The sequence below is a fragment of the Salvia miltiorrhiza genome, chromosome 7, assembly GCF_028751815.1.
Source record: "Salvia miltiorrhiza cultivar Shanhuang (shh) chromosome 7, IMPLAD_Smil_shh, whole genome shotgun sequence".
NCBI classification, from domain to species: domain Eukaryota; kingdom Viridiplantae; phylum Streptophyta; class Magnoliopsida; order Lamiales; family Lamiaceae; genus Salvia; species Salvia miltiorrhiza.
Window position 1 is genome coordinate 331,289 of NC_080393.1, and position 23,328 is coordinate 354,616.

Genomic DNA, 23,328 nt, shown 5'->3' on the forward strand with positions numbered 1-23,328 from the left:
TCATCAAGATAAGGGCTCAAATATAATCTTATCAAAACTCACCACTAAACCTAATAAAGGGAGGAGCTTTAAAACAATTTCTTAACAGTTTAGCTACGAGACCTATACGAGACCTACATAATGGGTCTTACAAATAAATTTATGATGGCACTGCTATACATTTTTTAATAAAATAAATGGTAAAATAGCTTTTTAAGAAACTAGAATTACTCCCTCCGTTCCCTCCGTCCCGCGAAGCTTGATCACTTTCTTTTCGGCACGAGTTTTAAAAACTAGTAGTATTTAGTGTGTTAAGTGTAGTAGGTGAAAAAGTGAATAAAGAAAAACTTTTGCCATATAAAGAAAATGATCAAGCTTCGCTGGACAACCCAAAAAGGAATACTGGTCAAACTTAGCAAGACGAAGGGAGTAAAATGAAACTTCATAAATGTGACCGAAATATAATCGTGCAACTCAACAGGTCTTTATGCAATCCATGAGCCTAGGGGATTATCACATAATTTTCATAAAGTAAACACATTTGCACAAAAAATAAGGGCCTGAAGGAACAAACTCTTCAAGAATTGACCACTCCAGTTAAACAGAGAACTTTAGAAAAACTAATGGTAATTCCAGATACTTGCTTAGTGTTAACTACTCAGTTGTGATTGAAGCTTTTAGAATTCAAAAGAAGTATTGTTGAGTTAACGTAGTTGGAAATAAAGATGTGAAAACAAAAATATCGCACTGATGTAGCTATGATAATCTTACAAAAGATGGGTAAATTGTAACAAACCATGTATAGCTGATCATCGGTTAATCCTAATTGGTTTTTGCTTTAGTGGCCTTCTTCTTTGGCGATCTCCTTGGCAATGAGTTCTTCATGCCAATGAAGAAGAGAAGAGCTCCAAGCAATGCCAAGCCCTAGAGAAAACATATTTGCGTGTGAGCAGCTCTGAAGACTCCAGGAATCAAATTAACTTATTAACTTGTGAGGGGAAAGGTTTTCGGATTCAAAGCATACCTGTGTAAACTTGACAAAGAGCTGATTAAACTCTTTCTTGTCTGGTTCGTAGTTGTAGAAGTCGAACAAGATGGGAGTTGCGATTGCTTGATGCAACAGCTATTACATGAATTGAAACCCATCAGAGACAAGCTCATAAGACCAGAAGATACGCATAGAGTGGATAAATAAACATACCAGGATCACAGCTCCAAAAGTGCTGTCAAAGACAAATAGGAGGCTTCCGATAGATTTCATGATGATGGCTCCCAATATCAAATGTTTCATCTGTAGTCATAATTGTCCAAGTCAAATGCGACACAATAAGGTTTTGCTACACCGGATTAAGTAAATATAAGCTCCTTACATCTACATGAGGAATTTGAATTCCAGTTTGGGTTGTAACATGATTGGAGAAAACGTCATATTTCAACCTCAAACTCTTTGCAGCAGGCCCACCATCAACTCCAAATTCAGTGAACCTGGAAACATAGGACGCATAAGAAAGTGTGTCACATATGTATAGCTACGATCCTAGCACAACTGGAATGGGATAAACAGATTGGACTCAGATGTCCAAATATTCAACCCATTTTGTAGAACAACCAACATAGAGAAATAAAGTGAAAACATCATGGCACAAGTTCCACAACTTAAGAACTTATTAAAACTCCAATCACCTCATCTAAAGAGAAGTTGACTTGTCATTAGTCGACTCGAGAGAACTTGATGAATGTATTTGATGGTCATTCCTTGGACAAACACTTTTTTATGACAATGAAATTATCATAAAGATTACACAATCACCATGGTCACTAACATTCACACATAAAACTATTTCCACAATTTTATCCATACGGATACCAACATGTTTATATTTCTTTTGTAAATGTAATCACCGTACGATTGAGAACTAAGTATGTCGCACATGTGTTTATAAATGTGAACTAAGCATAGGGTAGACCTGCTATCACTGATCTATCTAATCTTCTATTAATATTAAACAACTACTGATCCTTCATAAACAAGAAATATCCAATACAAATAAGAGATGAACCTGAACTGACTAATCACTCCTATTAAGCATCCTGATACTAAAGTAAACAGCATTCGTTCATGATTCAGCATCAATGGAGCTCAAACAAATCCAATCTACGAAATAACTCTACACCTCTAAGCAAGAAACAAGTAAAAATATCTGGTCTCCATGATCCAAACCTAAGCAACACGCAATAGCCATTCAATTTTCAGACTTGGAAAATCAACAATTATGACAAACCAGAGCAGAATTACAACGAAGCGAGAGAAGATGCACAAATCCGGAGCACAATGAAGAGCAGATCTGAGTGAGAAAAGGCAGAAGCATGTCTTACTCTTGATAGGCGGAGAGAACGAAGAGAGAGACGAAAAGCAGTCTTCCGATGAAAGATATGAACGCCATTGCAGTGAGGAACAGCTTCAGAAGTGGAGATACCTCTCTATCTCTCTGAAATTGAGTTCGATTTCTCTGTCTAGATTTGAGGATTCAACGACAGAGATTCAAACGAGGGAGGCGAGAGAGTGCAGTATCCTTTGAGATGCTTTAGAGCAAAATGGACTTGCATTTATACCTTTAAAAAATTATAAGTTGGCCTCCAAAAATTAAAGAAAAAAGAAAAGGGGATAATTTTTTTATAGTATGTGAAAATAATGATAAAATAGTAAAAATATATGTTTTCATTATTTATTTTTTTTGATAAATTTGCAATATTAAATAAAAAAAATTTGTTTGTGTCTCAACTTTGACGCTCGAGCTAAACTTTTTTATGAATCACTACTCAATTATATAATATAATTGAAATGAAGACATAATAGTATAACATTATAATGATACTAGAAGAATATATGGATGTGATCTGAACACCCTATGTTATTGAGATCCATTTTCATAGGGAATATTATACTTTGACAAATCAAAGGAGTATTTACTGAAAATATTAATGAAACTTAATTATCACAACGTTAAGTGAAGAATATGAATAAACCCATGTGATCGCACACTAACTATAGGTAATGACAGATCGTAGATCGTAGATATATACTATCAAGGAATGTATAGTGATTGCAATGCGATGAATATGCATGTTCTTATTGGATACCGTTTGTCTGAAATTGAATGATTGAAAATTCAACAATTAATGAATTAATTTTGGCCTAATCATAAAAACGTGACCTTTCCACAAAGCAAATTATTTAAAGCTACCTAGTTTGCAAGGTCGCCTATACAACTTAGTGAGCGGCATATAGAGTTGTTTTTTAATGATTTAAGACAGAAGTTATCATGCGTTCAACCTTATTATGCGTACGTTTAGATTCGATTCGGACTCGACTCAATGATTATTATTCATATTGATATTATTATAGTTAGTATTTTTTATTATTATAGGATATTAAATTTGTCAAAATAATACAAAATTATTAAATTAAATAAGTAAAATTGGCAAATGAGAAGAATGCTTAATTTCACTTCGTAAACAAAATATACTAGTCATAGAATTAGAATGCATGCATAATAGAAGAAGACACCAACATAATGCAAAGGAAATGAATCTTAATTCATCATTGAGATTTAATCATCGATATTTATATGGGTTGAAAACTTGAAATCGCATTCCCCAATTTACTCGGGCATTTTAAATTTTAATTACTAGTACTTTGTAATTTATGCAAAAAATGTTATGAAAATAAAAGAAAAATATAATACACATAATTGTAGCAGCACGGGACCCCTATAAAGAAAATTAATAATTCCTATTTAAATTTTTAGAGCCAAGATACATATCATAAATTAGATAAATTACAAAAATATTTTAATTATTTTGCACAATGAAAAGACAAACATCTATTAAATCAAACTACCCTAATAAGTTATAAGGAAATCTAAATATAAATTTTTACAAAAGAAGCAATATAATTTTTTTTAATAATAACTGTATTGACTAAAGACTCATAAACATTAATTAAATCAAATTAAATCCAAATCTAATGAATGAAAACCAATATTTGAAGAAGCCCAGTGAATTAAATAACTCCCAACAAATTACCTACTACATCAAATCTCCATTTAGACCATTCTTCGCAGAGCGAGAAGAAAAACGCACAACGCACAGTGAAAGGCGAAGGGCCGGAGAAATGGGTTTCTTTTCTTTTCTAGGACGTCTGCTCTTCGCTTCCATTTTCATCCTCTCTGCATGGCAAATGTAAACAATCCACCAACACTCTCATTATATGTTCGTTGCGTCTGCTTTTTCGTCAGATCTGTTTTTGTATTTGCTTTTGCTTGTGAAAAATTGTTGATGCATATCTCTGAGGCTCGCAGCTCCAGAATTGTTACGTATTTATTAGATCTAGATGCCGCTGTTGTGGCTGGGATTCTGAATTTTCTGTTTTCGTATGAACTTGAAGAGGTTGAATTTGTTGTTTTATTGGAATATGTTGTTATATGTTATTGGTGTTTTGATCTATGAAATCAGTTTTGTTGTAGTACATAAAATATTATAATCCACATGTTTAATTTTTAATTATCCTTGGTTCACTGCGATTTTATATTTTTTTGTTGGATCTTATTTATTCTGCAGTTTCGCCTATTGATTAATCATTGTGTTCCTGGAGATTTGACTTTTGGGAACGCTTTTCATCTCGAATTTATTGCTTCAGGGAGTAATTACATGTACAGTACTTTTTGAATTATACAAAGTGGTAATAAAATCCTTCATACTCATAATATGGATTCAACCTTTTTAGAGGATTTCACGTTTATCTAAGCTAAGCTTTGGTAGCTTCCTATAGAAAGGGGGCTCATTGGTAGTATAAGGCAGTTGAGTTCTGGATCCTGAGGAGCTCTAAGCTGATAACAATGACACAGCAATCTGTGTAATACTAAATTAACAAAGAAATTATTGCAAATAACTATCTCCAACTTGACCTATATCATAAGTTGTAATGATATCGAACAGATATGCAAATGATACTATTATGAATCAATAATGTTAGTCTTTAAACATGGCTGATCTCTGAAATTTGATCCTACTCCTAAACTGGGATGATACTAAGCTGCTAGTCTGCACGCACACGAAAGTGGCGGGGTTGGGGATTTCAGTGCCATGTGTCACAAAACTTGTATATCACGTGGAAACATGCTTGTGAATTTTGAACTCACTTTGTTTATGGCTCTTCATGTATGGCCTCAAGGTAGTAAACGGCTTAATTTTGACATAAGCTGGGCCTTGCATGTTGTATCCTCAACATCCTAGTGCTTTAATCACTTTTTCCTTTTGTTGTTTAGCATCTATAATTGGTGTAACTGTTTGATACATTTCCTATATTAGAGATGTTGGTCACCATTTCGTAAATAATATCTGGACTTTTGTTATTACCCCATCAGAATGAGCCTAACGTCATTTTTGTTGAATCATACTTCTTTCTGTAATTTTCTTTCTGAGCAGATTATATAATTTTTTGCCGCCCATTATACATGTGTCTCATAGTTCTTTGGTGAAAGTTCAGAAGTTTTCTTTATCATTTCATATTGCTATTAAAATTAAACTTGTCGGCAGATATGCTTGACCATCCCCAAATGTTTGGGACACAGTTCTTCATCTTCTTTCAATTTTAATTTTATTTTGTTGGGAATTGCATTTATTTTTCTTGACATATTGCTTACTCTTTTTCAGGTTCAACGAATTTGGAGATGATGGTGGACCTGCAGCGGAAGAGTGGGCTCCCAAATTGGCTCTTGTCAAGAAGTATATTGATGGAATAATTGGGAAAACCAATTTCCACATTGATGTAACTTCCACTGAATTTTGTATTATCTTCTATTTTCTTCTAATAGTCTGAATTGCGGGGTGTTCTAATGCCATATGATGTCTGATTTATGAATTTACAGGCCAGGACTTTCGTTGCAGCATCCATCTTTCTGAACGGGTTGGGTGGACTTCTATTTGTCCTTGGCAGTAGTTTTGGCGCTTATCTTCTGGTGAGAAACCTGCATTGCTCTCCGATATTTGCCACTCATTTTGTCTCTTAAAAGGAAAACAACACAAAAGCTCATCTTCTCTGCTCCTTGCCACAGATGTATTACTTGATATTGACAACTCCTTTGATGTATGATTTCTACAACTACAAAGCTGGAAAGCCAGAGTTTTTCAAAGTCTTGGCCGACTTCCTTCAGGTAAAACCAACGCAAAAAAAAAAGTCTCGACACTGTTATTTCCTGTGGTTGCATGTAAAGTTCAGCTCGTCTAACATTTTTCATGTCAGTGTGCGGCGCTTGTTGGTGCATTGCTGTTCTTCCTCGGAATGAAGAGCTCGATTACAAGGAAGCAACCCAAGAAAAAGATCATCAAATCGAAGGCCGCTTGAGCACAACTTGAGAAGGAGGCTCTGGGAAATTGTTTAGAGGAAGTTGGATTCAAAGACATAGGATTTAAATTAGGCAGAGTCGATAAACTATTCAATGTCAGCTCCCATTTGCTAGCCAACATTTGGTGCTGTATTCTGTTTCTTTTAGTCAATTTTTAGTTTGGAACCTTTGTTTGGAGGCGTTTAGATGCTTTTTGTCATTGAGCAATCTGATTTCTTATGCACACATTTTTTTCTCATTTGTTCATATGGTTAAGTGTTTTGCCAAGGAAAATATCACTTTTATATCTTTTTTATAATTTTAGTCAAGATAGCATTGAATCGGTATCATCAAATTCCTATTTATAGTTAATACGTTCTTTGTTCCATCTCACTTGGTCTATTTTTTTTTAGTATGATTATTAAAAATAATAAGATTGTAGTGTAAAGTATGTGGGCCCGACAAGAAGATGATAAAAATGTGAGGGTCCGATGTGCCTGTCAGAGTATGTACGACAAGGAGATGATAAAAATGCAAGGGTTCGACGTGCTTTCAGTGCATGTGAGTGATTTGTATCGTATGTGAGAGCTCGATATGCTTGTCAAAGTATGTGAGTGATTCGTATTGTATGTTTGTATACAAAATTTTGTGTTTAGTTTGTAGGGGTATTTAGACTTTATTTCTAAAATAAAAATTGTAAAGAATGTTCAGATTGAGTATTTATTATGCCTCCAAAAATTGGATATTAAATTGCAAATAATAGTTTTATCATTAGAGGAGAAAATCATATTCGTGTTTGAAGACAACATGATTTACAGGCCAAAAAGCACGACGAAAATACTTCAAAGTTGAAAGAACAAAACCATCTCTACGCGAAAAACAAAACCATCTCTTTGTTAAATACTCTCAACAGCTGCTCTAAGCTTTTCCAACTGCGTCTGCTATGGTGAGCACAGTTTTTCACATACATCACGCACTAATGTGTGTATATTTCCCTTAACAAAATTATCTGTCGAATCCATTAATTTTGGGGTGTAATTTGATTCACGCAGGATTACCTTAAAACAGTAGTCCCCTCTCAACTCCTCGCTGAGCGCGGCTCCAACCTCGTCGTCATCAACCCAGGTTTTCAGTTACACGCAGAAACAGTTCTATCTTATTTGCTCCTCAATTTAAGTATACAAATTTTTGGTTCTTAAAATTCGTATGTTTCTGGGGGTGAATTTAGGGTCCGCGAATGTAAGAATAGGGCTAGCGCAGCAGGATGCCCCGATTAGTGTTCCGCATTGCATTGCGCGACGCACATCTCAAGTGCCTAAAAGGAATGTTCAGGATCAGGTTAATGCAATTTTCATGCTGAGTGAAATTATCGGTTGTGTGGTTTTGGTTTCATTTGAATCGAATTCAAGGTTTGTGAGCTTATCTTTGCAATTTGTTATGCAGTTGCTTAATTCTCAGGTGACAACAGCGCAGCACATGGAGCGAGAAAGGGCTTACGACATTGTTAGTTTAATGGAACTTAGCAAGCTGATTTATATTGGTTTGAACATAGAATGCATGCGTGGTGCATGCAATGTTATGTTTTTTAACTTAATCATTAATAATTTATTGAGATTTATGTATGTCTTGGTAATCAGATTGCTTCGCTGTTGAAAATACGGTTTTTAGATGAGGAGGTGACAAACAATCAATTTTCACAAAAGGTATGTTTTTGGGTTGCAAGTGGAGGATTGTATTGGAACTGGAAATATCATCCGTAGTTTAGCTTCCTGAAGATTCATATGTTCAATGACTTGATTGTGGAAATACTTGTTCTTTTTTTAGATGGGTCGTGTGGACGGGTTTCCTCCTCAAAACAATAACAAAAAGGAGACGATTATTCCATGGACGGATGTCTTAGAGAAACAAACACCATCTTCATCTTCATCTTCATCTTCATCTTCAGAACATGGTATTTGTAATTTGAAGGCGCTTCATTCACATTTATATTTCTTCAGTCCTCGATCAAAATAATCAATCGTGTTTCCTGGTTTCTGTGTTCGACGAGTTTTTTTTAGTATCACCTTTAGCCTAATTAGTTAATCATTACTTCTCATGCTTATTCCTTTGCATAAGATTGGCAGCAACCTTATCTCTCTATACTGGCCTGTGAAGTGCTTTAATGTACTGCCTCAGATAGAGTTGGAATCTGTCTCAATAGTCAATTTTGGGTACACTTCGATATCAAAGGATATCATTCTAAGCATAATCTGTTTTTTGCTCTTATGTAAGGTTTTATCTTCTAGCTTATAATGGTTTGATATGAGTATATACACGTGTCTAGTTCTCTTCCCATCTTCTGACAGGAAGCTTAGTTCATCCATAATCATCCATAGTTGTTTCTTTTTTTATCTCCTCTGATAAAAGAAAAATAGTTCATCTCTTAGAATGTCTAGAGCTAAGCTTGTATATTTTGTTCTTTACATAAGTGTTTTTTTGAGGAGTTGTGCACTAGTCTATGGATCCATTTATAGTTACACTTTAGGCTCCTTTCTTACTACTTTGTAACCAGAAGTCCAGAACAAATACATCTGATGTTTCTCCTGGATGTCAGTTCTGCTCATTCATAACTTTTTTATATCTCTCAGTGCCAATGATAGTGTTGTTACAGGAAGTTCACTGAGATCTGAAGATCCTTCAACGGAGAAGGAAAGTAATGTCAATGAGGAACCGAGTTCAACTGGACATAAATATAGGGAGTGTATATATGGCGAGGAAGCTCTTAGAATATCTGCAACTGAACCATATTGCTTGCGCCGGCCTATCCGGAGAGGTCACCTCAATATTTCTTTATATTACCCTATGCAGCAGGTACTGGTTACCATTTCATTGCCCTGCTTTTGCTTGATATACAATACTTCTGCTATTTTACAAAATTCTTTTGGGATTTACGAAATATCTTATTTCTGAAAGTCATCTATTTATGGAGAAGATTGGTTAATGTGTTGCCAGACCATCAAGCTCTCTTATGCTTTTGGCTTGCAGTTTTAGCCCATTGAAAAATAAGTTTTCAGATTCATGCCAAAGAATAGTTATAAAGATATTTTAATTTTTGGAGTTGTTCATAATTTATTAGTTATACTGTCCCTAACTTTTTTTCAATAAACAATGTTATTTTATTTCAGGTGATTGAAGACATCCATGCTATTTGGGAATGGGCTTTGATTGAAAAACTGCACATCCCTCGCAGTGAAAGGCATATGTATTCGGCTGTTCTTGTCTTACCTGAGACTTTTGATAATCGCGGTATAATAGCTTTTATAATGTGCCAAATCCGTAAATTATTATCTCTAATCTTTCCCACTAAAAGGCATATGTCTTCTGCTGTTCTTGTCTTACCTGAGACTTTTGATTACTGCAATAGCTTTCACAGCTTCATCCACCTGGCAATTTGCTAAATTCATCAGTATTTTATCATATGGGGCATCTAGACATACTTATGGGCATAACTGAAATTTGACTTCCTCTAGATATTGCTTTTATTTCAACATGTATGAGCACACTCCTCCATTAAGTTCAAAAGCTTGCAGTCTATGTTCTTCTGTACAACTTAAGTACTTAAGAGTTAAGATACCTCTCTAGTGCCAGAGTGAAGGGGTGGCTTTACTGCTTTATTGGAAGGAGATGAGTTGACCTCCAGTTTTAACTTTAGGGAAATATGACATAGACTTGATTTACCAATTAGAGCAGCAAAAAACCCCTATGGTATGCCTTTATGTAAGGAAAACCCTTAATCCCACAGGTGATGCGAAATAAACTCAAAGATCTCCCTCGTGGCTAATTTTCTAAATTTCTTATCTAATACTACTATACCTTGTTCTATATTGGCTACTTGCAATTTTACATCAACAGTCCACCCTCTCTGATTATGCTTCATGGACTGTCTCCCTTAGACAAAAAAGTAATGTAATATACAAAGAAATAAAAGGTCATTGTTGTCTAAATGAGCTGCGCGACAGATTCAGTTGTTATTGTTATTTCAGAATTTGCAGGGGCTTCTTTGTTCCTGAATATTTATAAGTTTGGTAGTTGTTTTTGTTTAGTTTCATCCATGGAGCTCTTTGTTGCTTCTTATTTGTGTTGAGGATGTTTGGCATCTTTTATACTAGAAACTAGATATACACACAATGATGTCCCTATCTGTATGCTAGGTAAAATGTGCTGAGATCAAAAGAATAATATGGTTGACCTTGTGATTATTCCTTCAGCTTTGCAGTCCATTTTTTATGTGGTTACTGCTGTAATATTTTTCACAATTCATGAACTTGACATGTTTTCTGATTTCTTGTAGAAATAAAAGAACTTCTATCTATTGTACTTCGAGACTTGTGTTTTAGTACAGCAGTAGTCCACCAGGTAGTACTTTCCCTCATCTATCTCATTGATCAAAACCTGTAGAATATTTTGGATAATGGTGACCTTACTGATTTCACCAAGGAGCTTACCTCTGGTGCAACTACCACATAAAAATGTTTTTAACTCTTGGCTTTGTATATAGACATAATACATACCACACTAGCTCACAATGTCGAGTTGGTATTAGCTTTGCATATCTGTTTTCTTATATGATTCTACTTAACAATCTTCCTTCCTTTTTGATGCATTACACAGGAAGGTCTTGCCTGCAATTTTTGGAAATGGCTTGTCAACAGCATGTGTTGTGAACGTTGGTGCTCAAGTGACATCAGTTATTTGCATTGAGGTGTTCTTTATTTATATCAGTTCTCCAGTTTAGTACTGCACGCCCAGATGATATTGATCTGCAGATAGACTTTATATTATTATTTATGCACACAATATGTATCCTTTGCTTGTTTGAGCTTCCAAATTCATGACAAAAAGTTCCCCCTATTATTTGAAGTTAGAGAATCCTAGCCTAATTGTTAACTAGAATTAGGGTACTATAGTAATGTTTATCCTGAAGGTTGCGTGTCTAGTAAGACAGCCTGTTTCAACCTGCTATATACGAAATGTAATTATTAGAATATAGGACATTATATTTATTTAATCTAACAATAATTGAATTTAGGATTATTTTGTATTTCCACACTCAGTCCTATCACTTGGACTGCCTGCCTGAAACATTTACTGAAGGTCATACAATCACCTCTTGAAGAACATATCATTATAGCTGCAATCCTGCAAATGAGTTTTATGGAAGCTTTTGCAATGTCATGTTAACCCCCTTTTCTTTATTCAGTTGTGCTCCCTCTATACCATGATATCCACTATCCTCATGTGTGTGGTCAGGCTGTAAAATCTGTCACTTTTTTCCTGCAATGTGGAAGAATAACCTGTGTTGGTCTTTCTTTTTCCTCAAAAGATTTTTTTATTAATCCTTCTCTGCAATTTTCTTTTGGTATTTCCTGGGAAGATTTAGCCATGTTGGTGTTGATTAAAACTGCTTGATACAATAGATGCTCTATACCTTCTCATGAGTCCCTGATTATCTTCATTGATGTTAGGATGGAGTGACTCTACCAACCACTCAGATTTCTTTGCGATATGGTGGAGAGGTGAGGATTGTGTTGTAGAATTTCAATTACATAATTAATCTAGCACAGTAACAAATGGAAAGACGTCAATGACATATCCAGCATACTCTGATTTGATTAAATTGTGTTGCTTCACGAATGTGCATGAATTCTCAAATAAACGCCAACTTATTAAATAGTAGGCCACAGCATACTTGGTTGCTTCTTCTGTTTCCTGTTCTGTCTGTTTCTTCCCTTGGTCTTGAGGCTCCATATCCTAGTACCTTTATTGGCTAGATGTGTAAGTTTTGTCTTGCTCCTCTCGGTTTTAAGCTTGCAACACTTACAACTCTTTCAGGATGTATCAAGGTGTCTTCTTTGGACTCAACGACATCATCAAACATGGCCTCCTATCCGTACTGATGCTCTGACGAAACCCATAGACTTGTTAATGCTGAATAGGCTTAAAGAGTCTCGCTGCCAGATTAGAGTAAGTTCATCAATTAGATGATGTTTTTGGAGTTCATTAATAGATGTTAACAGGTACAGTTTGATATAATTATGTAATTTGCAACTCAGAGCTCACTATCCATGTAAGTTTGTTGTTTCATTGCACCACTGGCCACTAAGTTTTTATGTTGTACTATATAAAATATAATCCTTTATGAACTTGGGAAGAAAATCCTTTTGGATTTTCAACCACAAAAGCTGTGAGAATGCTATAGAAAAGTTCTATTTCTATGATTCTAGTCTTACTACTGGCATTTACATGAAGTTTGATAGTTACCACTATCTCGCATTGTAATACTCTATAAAGCTTTGTTCAGTTGAAAAGAGCCTGTCTAATGCTTTGAACACCATTTCCAAAAATGCTAGGTACTTTACCTGCTCGTCATGTTGCTAATATACCTAATATAATAGTTTATGCCTTCGTGGTGGTTAAGCAATGGAATTTATCTGCCTTCTTGGTACTTTACCTGCTTGTCATTTGTCATGCTCTATCTTCAGGAAGGAGAAGTTGAAGCCGTTGCTGTAGTTCACTCATATGAAGATGGGGTGCCACCTGGGTCTCACAAGACAAGACTGACTGCTCTGAATGTATGTGAGTCAAAACTTACATTTGATGGGGCTGTGATGACTATGGAATGTTGCTTAAATTGATAATCATGCCTATCGAGTTACATATCAGATACTTCTCCTGAACATTAAAATTTTGGCAGTCACTATAGATTGTATTTGAATAGCATATAGATAATTTCTCTGGCTAATTGCAATTTTGGTTAGGCATTAGATTGTGTTTCTAATGCTACTTGGCATCTAGAAATTTTAGCTTAATGCTATACATTTTAGGTGGTACTTGATAAGTTTTGTCATCAACATCATGCATAATTGGTGCTTAAGTCGCTAATTGCTTCCGAATGTTGGTTAATTTAAGTAGCAGTCTGTGTTATGTCATGTTAAAAGTTTCAATCTGTGAAGATGCTTGTCAGGACTCGGGAGTAATTTTGACTGGGAACGATTTACTTATCCTTAATGAGACACTAGTGCTATAATTTGATTGCTCTTTGATGTGGAAGCAGGTTCCTCCTATGGGTTTGTTCTATCCTATGCTTTTGGTTCCAGATGTTTACCCTCCACCACCACGGACTTGGTTTGTAAAATTTTCTAGTTTTATGTTTGGTTTTGCTAGATCAGTTAATGTATATTCTTGTCCTCTTAAGAAATAAGTATGTGCCCACAGGTTCAGTGACAACGAGGATATGCTGGAAGATACTTGGGACTTTCCCAGGAGACCGGATATGTCAGATGGTTATTTCCCTGGTAGTGGTGGATATTATCCTATGTGGGAAAATTACCCTGTATTTCAGTCGAGACCAAAGAAACAGGACACTATTGGTCTAGCCTGATGCGATTACTAAAAGTATTCTTTCTACAGGTATACATTACATCATCCTGCTAATATTAGTATTTTTATAAACGATGCAATTGGCTTCTGCCTTACCCTATTAAACTTTTTCAGGCCGAATAGACCTGCAGAGAAAGTTATTCTGTAGCATGCAACTGGTGAGTTCTCTTTCCACCTTATCAATTATGCTCAGTTATTTTGTTTCAGTTGGAGTTTACATGACTCAGTTCTTCAGATAGGTGGAGGGGCATTGACTGAGGGTTTGGTTTCTGCAGTGGAAGAGAGGTTTGTTATGTTATATCTTGGAAATAGTATTTTCCATGAATTTTTAAATGAGTATGCATAAAACAAAAACACTGCACATATCATTTAATCGATTTCATTTCCCCTGGCCAATGAATTTTTAGTGCTCATTCTAGAGCATGTACTTTTTTAAGCAGCGCAAGGCACAATCAAACAAGTTGACTTCCATGAATTTGACTTTCCCCCCTCTGATTCTCTTGCAGAGTATTGCACGCAATTCCTTCTCATGAGGCCATAGATACGGTCGAGGTCAGATTCTTTTGCTTCATGTAACTTTAATAGCGAGCGTCTTTTCTGTTTATAAAATTCTGAACTGTCTGACTATAAATTATAATCATGCTCTATATAGAATATAGATGACACTAATGCTCTATATAGATGACACCTTCAAGATCTCCTTGAAACTTTGGAATTTCTTGTAAAAATAAATGAATGCCAATCAAATTAATCCATAGCTGGTTTTGCCACCTATCATGTGTATTGTATGCTAGTCTTCTACACCAAATTTTCACTATAGAAGGTGTATAACAAGCACCTAAAAAGTCAACAATTTTCCAAGTATCTTGATGGTGTTTGTTTACTTATCATTATATACCGCCATGTTTTGATGAGAGGAACGGAAGTGATTGATACACGAGCTCCTCTAAGTGTTCACTTTGTTTTGTATAACCTTACAGGTTTTGCAATCCAGAACAAGTCCTGCTTCTGTACCATGGAAAGGTGGAGCCGTAAGTATTTTCCATATGATGTGACTTCATTTTTATTTTGTCATGGATTAGTAATCTTTATTTTCTAACAAATCTTGCTGCAGATACTGGGCATTCTCGATTTTACACGTGATGCATGGATAAATCGTGAGGACTGGATAAAAAATGGGATTTATCTTGGCAGTGGTAGAAAGTATAGGGACTCGTATTTTCTTCAAGCGCAAACAATGTGCTACATAAACTCCTAGGTAAGATGAAGCTATATTACACTTTCCTTACTGTGGATGTGATCTTACTAGTGTTCATTAGTGTTCCAATGGCTTTGACAACTCATTTTTTCCCAAACTGCCATTCAAGTTCTTGTCAAATTCATCGCCTTCTTTCCAGACCATTAAGAGCTGCAAGTTCTGTCAATCAGCTTCAAGCCTATGATAGTTCCACTTGTGTTAGATGGAGAAAAGAAATAGTTTCACTTGGTTTTCCAAGTATAGGTTACCCCTCCTATGTGGCTTGCGAGCTATTTCACATACCGGGGTTTATCCAGTGCGCACCTTGCTAGCAGCCGTGGGTCTCCCTCGTCATAAAAAACAATGCAAAACAGAAACTGTGTTCCTACACCTGCAGTTGCATTTATGTGTTTATTGTCTTTGAAGTGATCTCAGTTGTCCTTGCAGGTTGGAGTGCCATTATCGTTGTGTCGTGTTGAAGGCAACAGTGCAGAGAAAACTAAAGATTTGGAAGATGTTATAAATGAGATATTATTATAGGATAATGTAATGGTTAAATGTGATACATCACTGAAAAGTTGTTTGAATGGGAAAGACTTTTTATGTAAACTCTAGTGGTGTATGTTCTATTGATATATACCTTCCTGCTACTTTTTTAAATCTCTTTCTATACATAAATAAAGAAGGCACACTTAGGTAATAAATTTGTCCCAACTTGCACAAACTTTAGTCTTTACTCTCTCTCTCTCTCTCTTTTTTTTCTTCTTCTTCTTTACTTTCTTGATTTCATAATCGAAATTGACTTGGCAAGTGCGTGGCAAATCAAAATTGAGGTGATAATGCGCGCATCTGTTGGCCACACACGCGATAAGGAGTTAATGTCTAATGTCAAAGATCTTGGGTTCGAGTCCTCTGTGGCATCGATCATTAATTTTTTTATTTAATATTGTTAATTTATCGAAATAAAATAAAATGAGGTGATAATTTTTTCTCAAAGAATAAAATAAAATTGAGGGTGATAAATTAAATAATAAAAACGGTGGTTTTTTAAACCTTTTGATTATTGAATTAAAATTAAAATAAAATTTAATGACGTGAGCCCTCTCGGGCTCTCTCTCGAGCCCAGCACTTCTAAACATGGGCCCATTTCCACAGCCCGCAGCTTTGGGCCTAAAATTGCGTAATCCAATTTTGTGCAAACGACGTCGTCAGCTTGCGAGGGATTAACCGCGGGTAAGAACTCATAATTACACAGTTCGAAAACCTTCTTACCCGCCAAAAAAATGGAGGTAAAATGCTTTCCCACATTCGAAATGCTTGGCGCCAACTTCGTATTTTACCGCCCCCCTCACTCTGATATATACCCAATTTCGCCTCTCCTCATTCCTCAATTCCAGCCACCTTTTCGTTTCCCATTAATAATTAGTATTTCCTTTTCAGTTCAATAGCAAAAGCCAACCTTCACATTTGCTGCATCTTTTTGGTTTTACTTTTGAGAGAAGCAGCCATGGAGACAGCACTGGTGGGGACCCGAATCCATGGAGGCGAAAGTAAAGATGGTGAAATTGATGGTCGGATCTGAGGTATCGGAAGCCGACGTTCTCAAAGCTCTATCCCTCTCCAACAACAACGCACGAGAAGCCGCCGATATCATTCTCGATTCGCCTGCGTTGTGTTCGCTGCAGCCGCATTTAGCAGCGCAGAAAACCCTCACTTCCACCGGTGGGAAAAGAGTCCAGGTAAATTTATCGCAGAATATTGGGGAAGGGGTAGAGGGGTCTGAGGGGGTGCCTGATGATGGTTTGAGATGCGGGAAATGGTGAAGTTGCGGGTGGTTTAGAAGGGGAGAGAGACGGTGTTGTTGTTGAAAAATGTGGTGCGGGTATTGAGCCGATGGGGACTGTGAGGGTGAAAGAGGAAATTGATGTGGGTTTTGTAGAGGCTGAGTTTTCAGCAGAGGAAAAGAGAGATTTGAGTGGTGAAAAAAGAGAAGAGGAAAAGCAAGAGATCGTTAATGGAGCTGAGGCTGAAACTACGGTGGAAGCTGTGAGGGTGAAAGAGGAAATTGATGTAGATTTTGCGGAGGCTGAGTTTTCAGCAGAGGAAAAGAGAGATTTGAGTGGTGAAAAAAGAGAAGAGGAAAAGCAGGAGATCGTTAATGGGGCTGAGGCTGAAACTAGGGTGAAAGAGGAGCCTAATGCGGCCATACATGATAGTATCAGGTGTTGTAAAACAAGAGTCATCGAGTGTCGAAAGTGATGAAATGGCAGTTCCTATAGAGGGTGAAAGAGAAGGGAGTGTTCTGAGAAAATGCAATGTGGGTGTTAGTGCGGTGGAGGTTGTGAAAGTGAAAGAAGAGCCCGCTGTGGGTTTTGTGGAAGGTGAGGGCCTTGGAGACGAAAAGAAGGATCAAAGTTGTGGTGAAAGATCATTGGTTTTGGTGGGAAAAGTTGAAGATTCTTTAAATTTGAAGTGTCCTGAAAGGAAAGAAGAGGCTAAACAGGAGTTGTCAAGTTCGGTGATGGCTGAAATTAGAGTTAAAGAGGAGGCCGAAATGGAAGTAACGAGCTGGGGTGAAGGCAGGGGCTAGAGTGAAGGAGGAGCCTAGTTTGGATGCAGAGAATAAAAGTGCGATTGTAGTGAAGGAGGAAGTGAAGCAGTTGGTCAGTGTTCAGCCACTTAGTGCTAGGAAATTGTCTGATGACGAATACAGAAGGATGCAATTGGCGCGTAATGGACGTAATGCTAAAAGAGCGAGGCCTGCGGAGAATGCCTTAAGTGCGGTGGTGATTGAGGATGGTGATTTTCCGGAGGAGCCGGGCTGGATGTTGGTGGGGAGGACAGTGGTTACGGGGATCTCAACGACAAAGGGCAGGAAATTGGAGAATAATGAGATTGTGCATTTTGCCTTTCCAGGTCCTAACACAAGAACTAAGATTAGCACCCATTTTATGAGTTCAAAGGCTGCTAATGCTGCCTCCAGCATTGTTCGTTTCTCAACAAAGAGATATGGAGAGGTATATTTAAGTACATAACATATATATATATCTTCTTTTGATTTATGACTTTGCTAGTTGGTTCTAGTTTGGAGTCTGTTTAGTGGAGATTTCGATATCTATGTGGTTGGAATTTATGTTGTTTATATGTTAATCTGTTATACATATTGCTTTTGCAGTTTAATTTATAGGCTTCCGTTTCTTGTTTTTGTAAGCTGTTGGGACAATGATTCTTTGTTTGATTGGTTCTTTTTTATGAACATTTAGCTGTATGTATAGGAGCGACATTTTAGTCCTTGCTTTAATTTAATGGATTTGGTAAAATGTTTATGAAGTTACTGAATCTATTTGATTTCTTCTTGTTTGCTTGTATTATCAGATTGGTCGTTTACCAATGGAATGGGCCAAATGCCTTATTCCACTTGTAAATTCATCAAAGGTGAAAGTTCTTGGCCGTTGTGTGGCTGCTCCAGTTAATCTTTGCATGATGCAAGAGATAATGTTGTATGTGAGGTAAAATTAATTAGAAATTGCAGTATGTATTGGCCTTTTCAGTTAATCTATGCATGTAGCTTCATCACTATACTTATTTGTGACTATCTTATTCATATGGCCAAGGATATAGCTATGAATATTACATCTGGTCTTGCTTTTTTGACTCTCAGCTTCTATATTCATGAAACCTGTCTTTTCGGAAGTTGATAAATCATGGAAGCTTGAGGCTACAAACATTGATGCCACCATATATCCTCTCTTGAAGTTGTTTGAACTGCTAAAAGTCAGGCCATTTCAAAAGGTATCCGCTACCTCTAAAAAGATGACACTTATCACTACCAAGCACTTTTATCCTCCCTGATTTGATATATGCTTTTTTGTCATTTTTTCCCGACAGGCACAGTTCACACCAGAAGAACTTGACTCTAGAAAGCGCTTACTACAATTAGATGTACGTGTACCTAGCTGTCATTCTATCTATTGAAGCTTGGATTATATTAATACAGAATTTTCACTCGTTAGAAAGTTTCTCTTTCTAAGAAAGCTGGATTTACTATCAGATCCTGTGCTTTCATTATGTTGTTCCTCAGAATCAGCTACCATAATTTTCTGTTTTGGATATGTTTATAATTGTGCTTTGCTTTGTAAGCTATATGGAAATGAAATCTTTTATGCATATGCATTAAATAAACTAAAAGCAGCTTGTTAATAAATGGTATCTCTTTTCAGGATGATTCAGACAACACTGCCTCTCTGTTGCCTTCATTAAAGATAAGAAGGGCCTCTCAAGATCATAAGATCCATGAAAATCATGAGCAAGTTATTTCAGAATCATCCTTGAATAGGCTTGTTGGTGCTGTAGATACGTATAACTTGGAGGTATTGTTAAGCACTTTGCTTTTGAGTACATAAAACAATAAAAGCAGCACACCTTCTTCTTACATTCTTTGGACATCGTAGGAGATGGAGCCTGCAGAGACTCTTGCTTGTGATTTGAGGCCATACCAGAAGCAGGCTCTTTATTGGATGTCTGAATTAGAGAAAGGTGCAAATCATGAGGAATCTGAGAAGACCCTTCATCCGTGCTGGGCAGCTTATCGTGTGTGTGATGAGTATGTACTCCACTCACCCTCATTTGTAACTTAAATTGCAAAGATCGAGTAGAGCATCTTCACATCAACTGATCTTGTTCTTGATAGGCGAGCTCCGGAGATTTATGTGAACCAATTTTCTGGGGAAGCAACTACAGAATTTCCAAATGCCATGCAGATGGCTAGAGGAGGGGTGAGTTTGACATCTTTTCATCCACTGCTAATTCTTATCTTAATATTTAGGAAGCATCTTTGGTGTCTTCCATTTGTGTGGTCTGTTTTCGTTAACCTTTTTCACATGGATAGATTTTATATCTTATTTCCCAATTTGTGAGTGTGCAGATTTTGGCAGACGCAATGGGACTCGGGAAGACTGTAATGACAATTGCTCTGATACTATCGAGAAGAGGCCACTGGCATTCCGGATGATCAAAAAGTCGTCGCTGATGGGGGTTCAAATGATATCAATAATAGCCAAAGGAGTTCTAACAGCCTGAGGAGAAAGAAAGGTGGCACTCTAATTGTTTGTCCGATGGCTTTACTTAGCCAATGGAAGGTGAACCCTTAAAATAAGCTCTAAAGAAACTCAATTCATTTGGCTGCAGCGATTGTTTCATAAGCACAGTGTAATTTTTGTTTTCATGTTATGTCCACCAGGATGAGCTTGAAGCCCATTCGAAACCAGATAGCATCACAGTCTTTGTTCATTACGGCGGGGACAGAACTGGTGACCCTAAGGTGCTAGCAGAACCTGATGTTGTCTTGACCACATATGGTGTACTGACTGCTGCATATAAAAGTGTAAGCAATACTTATTACTTTGATTTGGTTGACAAGTTTATTAGTCATGAATTGCTCTTTTATGAAAAAAATACTCTCATTTCATGACACAGGAAAATATTAACAGCATTTACCACAGAGTAGAGTGGCATCGTGTGGTTCTAGATGAAGCTCATACAATCAAATCATCAAAGACTATAGCTGCTAAGGCTGCATTTGCATTGTCCTCATATTGCCGCTGGTGTCTTACTGGTACTCCCCTTCAGGTATGTATCCGGAGCTATTTGCATAACATGTTAAGTTTTCATATCACTGCAACAATGTTGTGGGGAAACTCCCCTCACACTTCATGTTCCATTTCCCTGTAAATCGAGCAACTTTGAATTGAAAAGTACTAAGATGCTAATTTCTGTTTGTTGAATTCGACATTTCTTGAAGTATTGTTCACTTTGCTTTTTCTAATATGTTCCATCTTTTTACATGGTTTTAATGGATGTTACTATTGATGCAGAACAATTTGGAAGACCTGTTCAGCCTTTTGTGCTTCTTGCATGTTGAACCATGGTGCAATTGGGCCTGGTATGAATGTTTTAGAGGAGTTAAATTACACCCATCCCTTACATAAATCACCTGGAACTGCTATATCATATCTTTTAATAATCACTATGCAAACTTTTGGTGAACTCCTCTTGATTTCAAAGGTGAGATGATGAACTTACAGCACCCTTTATCTAATTTCCTACTCTTGTAGGTGGAACAAGCTGATTCAGAAGCCTTATGATAATGGTGACATGAGAGGATTGCAATTGGTGAAAGCAATTCTCAAACCCCTTATGTTGAGGAGAACAAAGGAGTCTAAGGATAAACAAGGAAGGTGATCATTATTCCTTCATAGTGTCTTTTCTTGCATTTCTGGTTGATGTTTAACAAGTTTTGATTACTATCATATTACTAATGCGTGCTTGCTATGTAGGCCCATACTTGTTCTACCACCAACTGATGTCAAGGTCATTGAGTGTGAACAATCTGAAGCCGAGCAGGACTTTTATGATGCTCTTTTCAGGAGATCTAAAGTAAGTGCTTGTCGTATGAATTTAGCTCATATATGATAGCAAATGGCAACTGATGGCTGCAATACATAATGCAGCATGAGTTACATTAGTATACTACTTAGGAGGTCGAGTTCTGTGTGTAATGGCTCCATGTAAATTATTTATGCATAGCTTACGAATTGTAATTATTTTATGGAACAAACAGGTACAATTCGACCAATTTGTTGCTCAAGGAAAGGTTCTCCATAACTTTGCAAATATTCTCGAGCTGCTACTTCGACTGAGGCAATGTTGCAACCACCCTTTCCTAGTTATGAGGTACATACAAAATAAATTTTGAAGTTCTGTCAGTGTTTCCCTATGTTCTCTCTCCTACAAAGAATCATTATCGGCTCTAACTTGTCTGCAGTCGAGCTGATACAACAGCTTATTCGGACTTGAACAAACTGGCGAGGAGGTTCCTCCAATCTAACTCTGATGCAGGCTGTGGAACTGGCCCTTCTCGAGCGTATGTTGAAGAAGTTGTTGAAGGTCTTCGCAATGGTGAAAATGCTGAATGCCCCATTTGCCTAGAGTCTTCAGATGACCCTGTGTTGACGCCCTGTGCGCATAGGATGTGCAGAGAATGTCTTCTCTCTAGCTGGAGGACTCCAGCTTCCGGGGTCTGCCCCATTTGCAGGCAGATGATCAGTAAATCTGATCTCATCACGTGCCCATCTGGAAACAAATTCAGAGTTGATGTTGAAAAGAACTGGAAGGAATCATCAAAGATATCCAAACTCTTGGAGTGCTTAGAAAAGATTCGCAGCTCGGGTTCTGGTGAAAAGAGCATAGTATTCAGCCAGTGGACTTCATTCTTGGATCTCTTGGAAATTCCACTCAGGAGGAGAAATTTTGGATTCTTGAGATTTGATGGGAAGTTGGCGCAGAAACAACGAGGGAAGGTCCTCCATGAGTTTGCTGAGAGTCAAGAAAAAACGGCAAGCACTCTTTATTTTGCATTTTTCTCTCGTTCAACTACGACTAAAAGCAGCTGTCTTTTGTCGATGACGAGCAACCATTTCATCGATGTTTTTCATGTTTCAGGTACTGTTGATGTCGCTTAAAGCAGGTGGCGTGGGCTTGAATCTGACTGCTGCTTCAAATGTCTTCCTAATGGTATGCAGACCTTCTTCATCTTTGTTGTAACTTTTATGTCCCATTTTTGGGCTTGTTTGAGGCTGAATCTTCTTGAATCATATGGAATGCAGGATCCATGGTGGAATCCTGCAGTAGAGGAGCAAGCAATCATGCGAATTCACCGGATTGGCCAAAAGCTGACTGTTCGTGTTAGAAGATTCATTGTCAAGGTAGCATTTTCACTTCATAGTCTCTCTCTCCACTAACAGGGGGAAAGAAAAAATCAAAATTATGTAACATGATATTGATGAAAACTTTACTTTGCAAATGATGAACTGTTTGTATAACATCTCAAACACACACATTGATGTTATTTTTGATGAACACATCAAGTTTCTGTCTCCCTTGTTATCTGATTTTGTAATTTTCACAGGACACCGTGGAAGAGCGACTGCAGCAAGTTCAAGCACGAAAGCAACGGATGATTGCCGGCGCCCTGACTGACGAAGAAGTCCGATCGGCCAGGATCGAGGAACTTAAGATGCTGTTTAGATAAATTTAGTCTAGTCTACATATTTGTGTTTCCCTGTAGTTCCATTAGATTAATTTGGAGCTTTGAGGAAAACATCTATGTTTTAGTACAGGGCCAATTTTGTACACAGTTTCACTTCTGCTTTGGTTGTATAGCCCTACTGACATTGCAAGCTTTTGTAGCTTCTATTTATCAGATTGAATGATCAATTTTTCGATCTTTAAATGGAGTATTTGACAAAA

General features: G+C 37.0%; 4 protein-coding genes and 1 long non-coding RNA gene across 5 annotated transcripts; 3 read left to right on the forward strand and 2 right to left on the reverse strand.

Annotated features, from left to right (window-relative positions):
• Positions 1–623: 623 nt before the first annotated feature.
• On the reverse strand, positions 624–2,604 carry LOC130991263 (uncharacterized). The gene is made up of 5 exons (XM_057915371.1): positions 2,356–2,604; positions 1,350–1,464; positions 1,181–1,270; positions 1,004–1,102; positions 624–903 (listed from the first exon to the last, which is right to left on the reverse strand). The coding sequence occupies exons 1-5, from the start codon at positions 2,421–2,423 to the stop codon at positions 802–804; spliced, it is 474 nt and encodes a 157-aa protein (XP_057771354.1). The 5' UTR covers positions 2,424–2,604; the 3' UTR covers positions 624–801.
• Positions 2,605–3,985: 1,381 nt separating this feature from the next.
• LOC130991265 (uncharacterized) lies at positions 3,986–6,624 on the forward strand. The gene is made up of 5 exons (XM_057915372.1): positions 3,986–4,221; positions 5,695–5,809; positions 5,910–5,999; positions 6,096–6,194; positions 6,284–6,624. Exons 1-5 carry the CDS (start codon positions 4,007–4,009, stop codon positions 6,383–6,385), a joined length of 621 nt encoding a protein of 206 aa, XP_057771355.1. The 5' UTR covers positions 3,986–4,006; the 3' UTR covers positions 6,386–6,624.
• A 514-nt stretch (positions 6,625–7,138) lies between these two features.
• On the forward strand, positions 7,139–15,681 carry LOC130991266 (actin-related protein 9). The gene is given in 22 exon segments (XM_057915373.1): positions 7,139–7,311; positions 7,418–7,490; positions 7,594–7,703; positions 7,809–7,868; positions 8,003–8,068; positions 8,190–8,316; positions 9,016–9,215; positions 9,530–9,650; positions 10,696–10,763; positions 11,020–11,106; positions 11,870–11,920; positions 12,237–12,368; positions 12,887–12,976; positions 13,459–13,529; positions 13,620–13,782; positions 13,784–13,814; positions 13,899–13,942; positions 14,020–14,069; positions 14,291–14,336; positions 14,765–14,815; positions 14,899–15,042; positions 15,469–15,681. Coding segments are annotated over 21 exon segments (1,788 nt in total). The 5' UTR covers positions 7,139–7,308; the 3' UTR covers positions 15,469–15,681.
• A 1,224-nt stretch (positions 15,682–16,905) lies between these two features.
• LOC130991267 (DNA repair protein RAD5B) lies at positions 16,906–23,311 on the forward strand. Its single transcript, XM_057915374.1, is given in 20 exon segments — positions 16,906–18,038; positions 18,397–18,530; positions 18,683–18,701; positions 18,703–18,813; positions 18,910–18,963; positions 19,242–19,391; positions 19,473–19,624; positions 19,712–19,796; positions 19,946–20,017; positions 20,019–20,159; positions 20,261–20,404; positions 20,497–20,649; positions 20,895–20,962; positions 21,135–21,257; positions 21,357–21,456; positions 21,641–21,753; positions 21,845–22,415; positions 22,522–22,593; positions 22,686–22,784; positions 22,988–23,311. Coding segments are annotated over 20 exon segments (2,784 nt in total). The 5' UTR covers positions 16,906–17,738; the 3' UTR covers positions 23,111–23,311.
• LOC130991269 (uncharacterized) lies at positions 21,583–23,045 on the reverse strand. Its single transcript, XR_009091115.1, has 2 exons — positions 22,918–23,045; positions 21,583–22,816 (listed from the first exon to the last, which is right to left on the reverse strand). It is a non-coding gene; the product is annotated as an uncharacterized LOC130991269 (long non-coding RNA).
• Positions 23,312–23,328: the final 17 nt, after the last annotated feature.

Excerpts from the sequence above, each read along its gene's own strand:
- LOC130991263 (XM_057915371.1), bottom strand. The coding sequence starts at position 2,423 with ATGGCGTTCATATCTTTCATCGGAAGACTGCTTTTCGTCTCTCTCTTC. Across the intron at positions 1,465-2,355 it reads GTTCTCTCCGCCTATCAAGA|GTTCACTGAATTTGGAGTTG; the intron begins GTAAGACATGCT and ends CTATGTTTCCAG. Across the intron at positions 1,103-1,180 it reads CTTTTGGAGCTGTGATCCTG|CTGTTGCATCAAGCAATCGC; the intron begins GTATGTTTATTT and ends TTCATGTAATAG.
- LOC130991265 (XM_057915372.1), top strand. The coding sequence starts at position 4,007 with ATGAATGAAAACCAATATTTGAAGAAGCCCAGTGAATTAAATAACTCC. Across the intron at positions 6,000-6,095 it reads GTTTTGGCGCTTATCTTCTG|ATGTATTACTTGATATTGAC; the intron begins GTGAGAAACCTG and ends TCCTTGCCACAG. Across the intron at positions 6,195-6,283 it reads TCTTGGCCGACTTCCTTCAG|TGTGCGGCGCTTGTTGGTGC; the intron begins GTAAAACCAACG and ends TTTTCATGTCAG.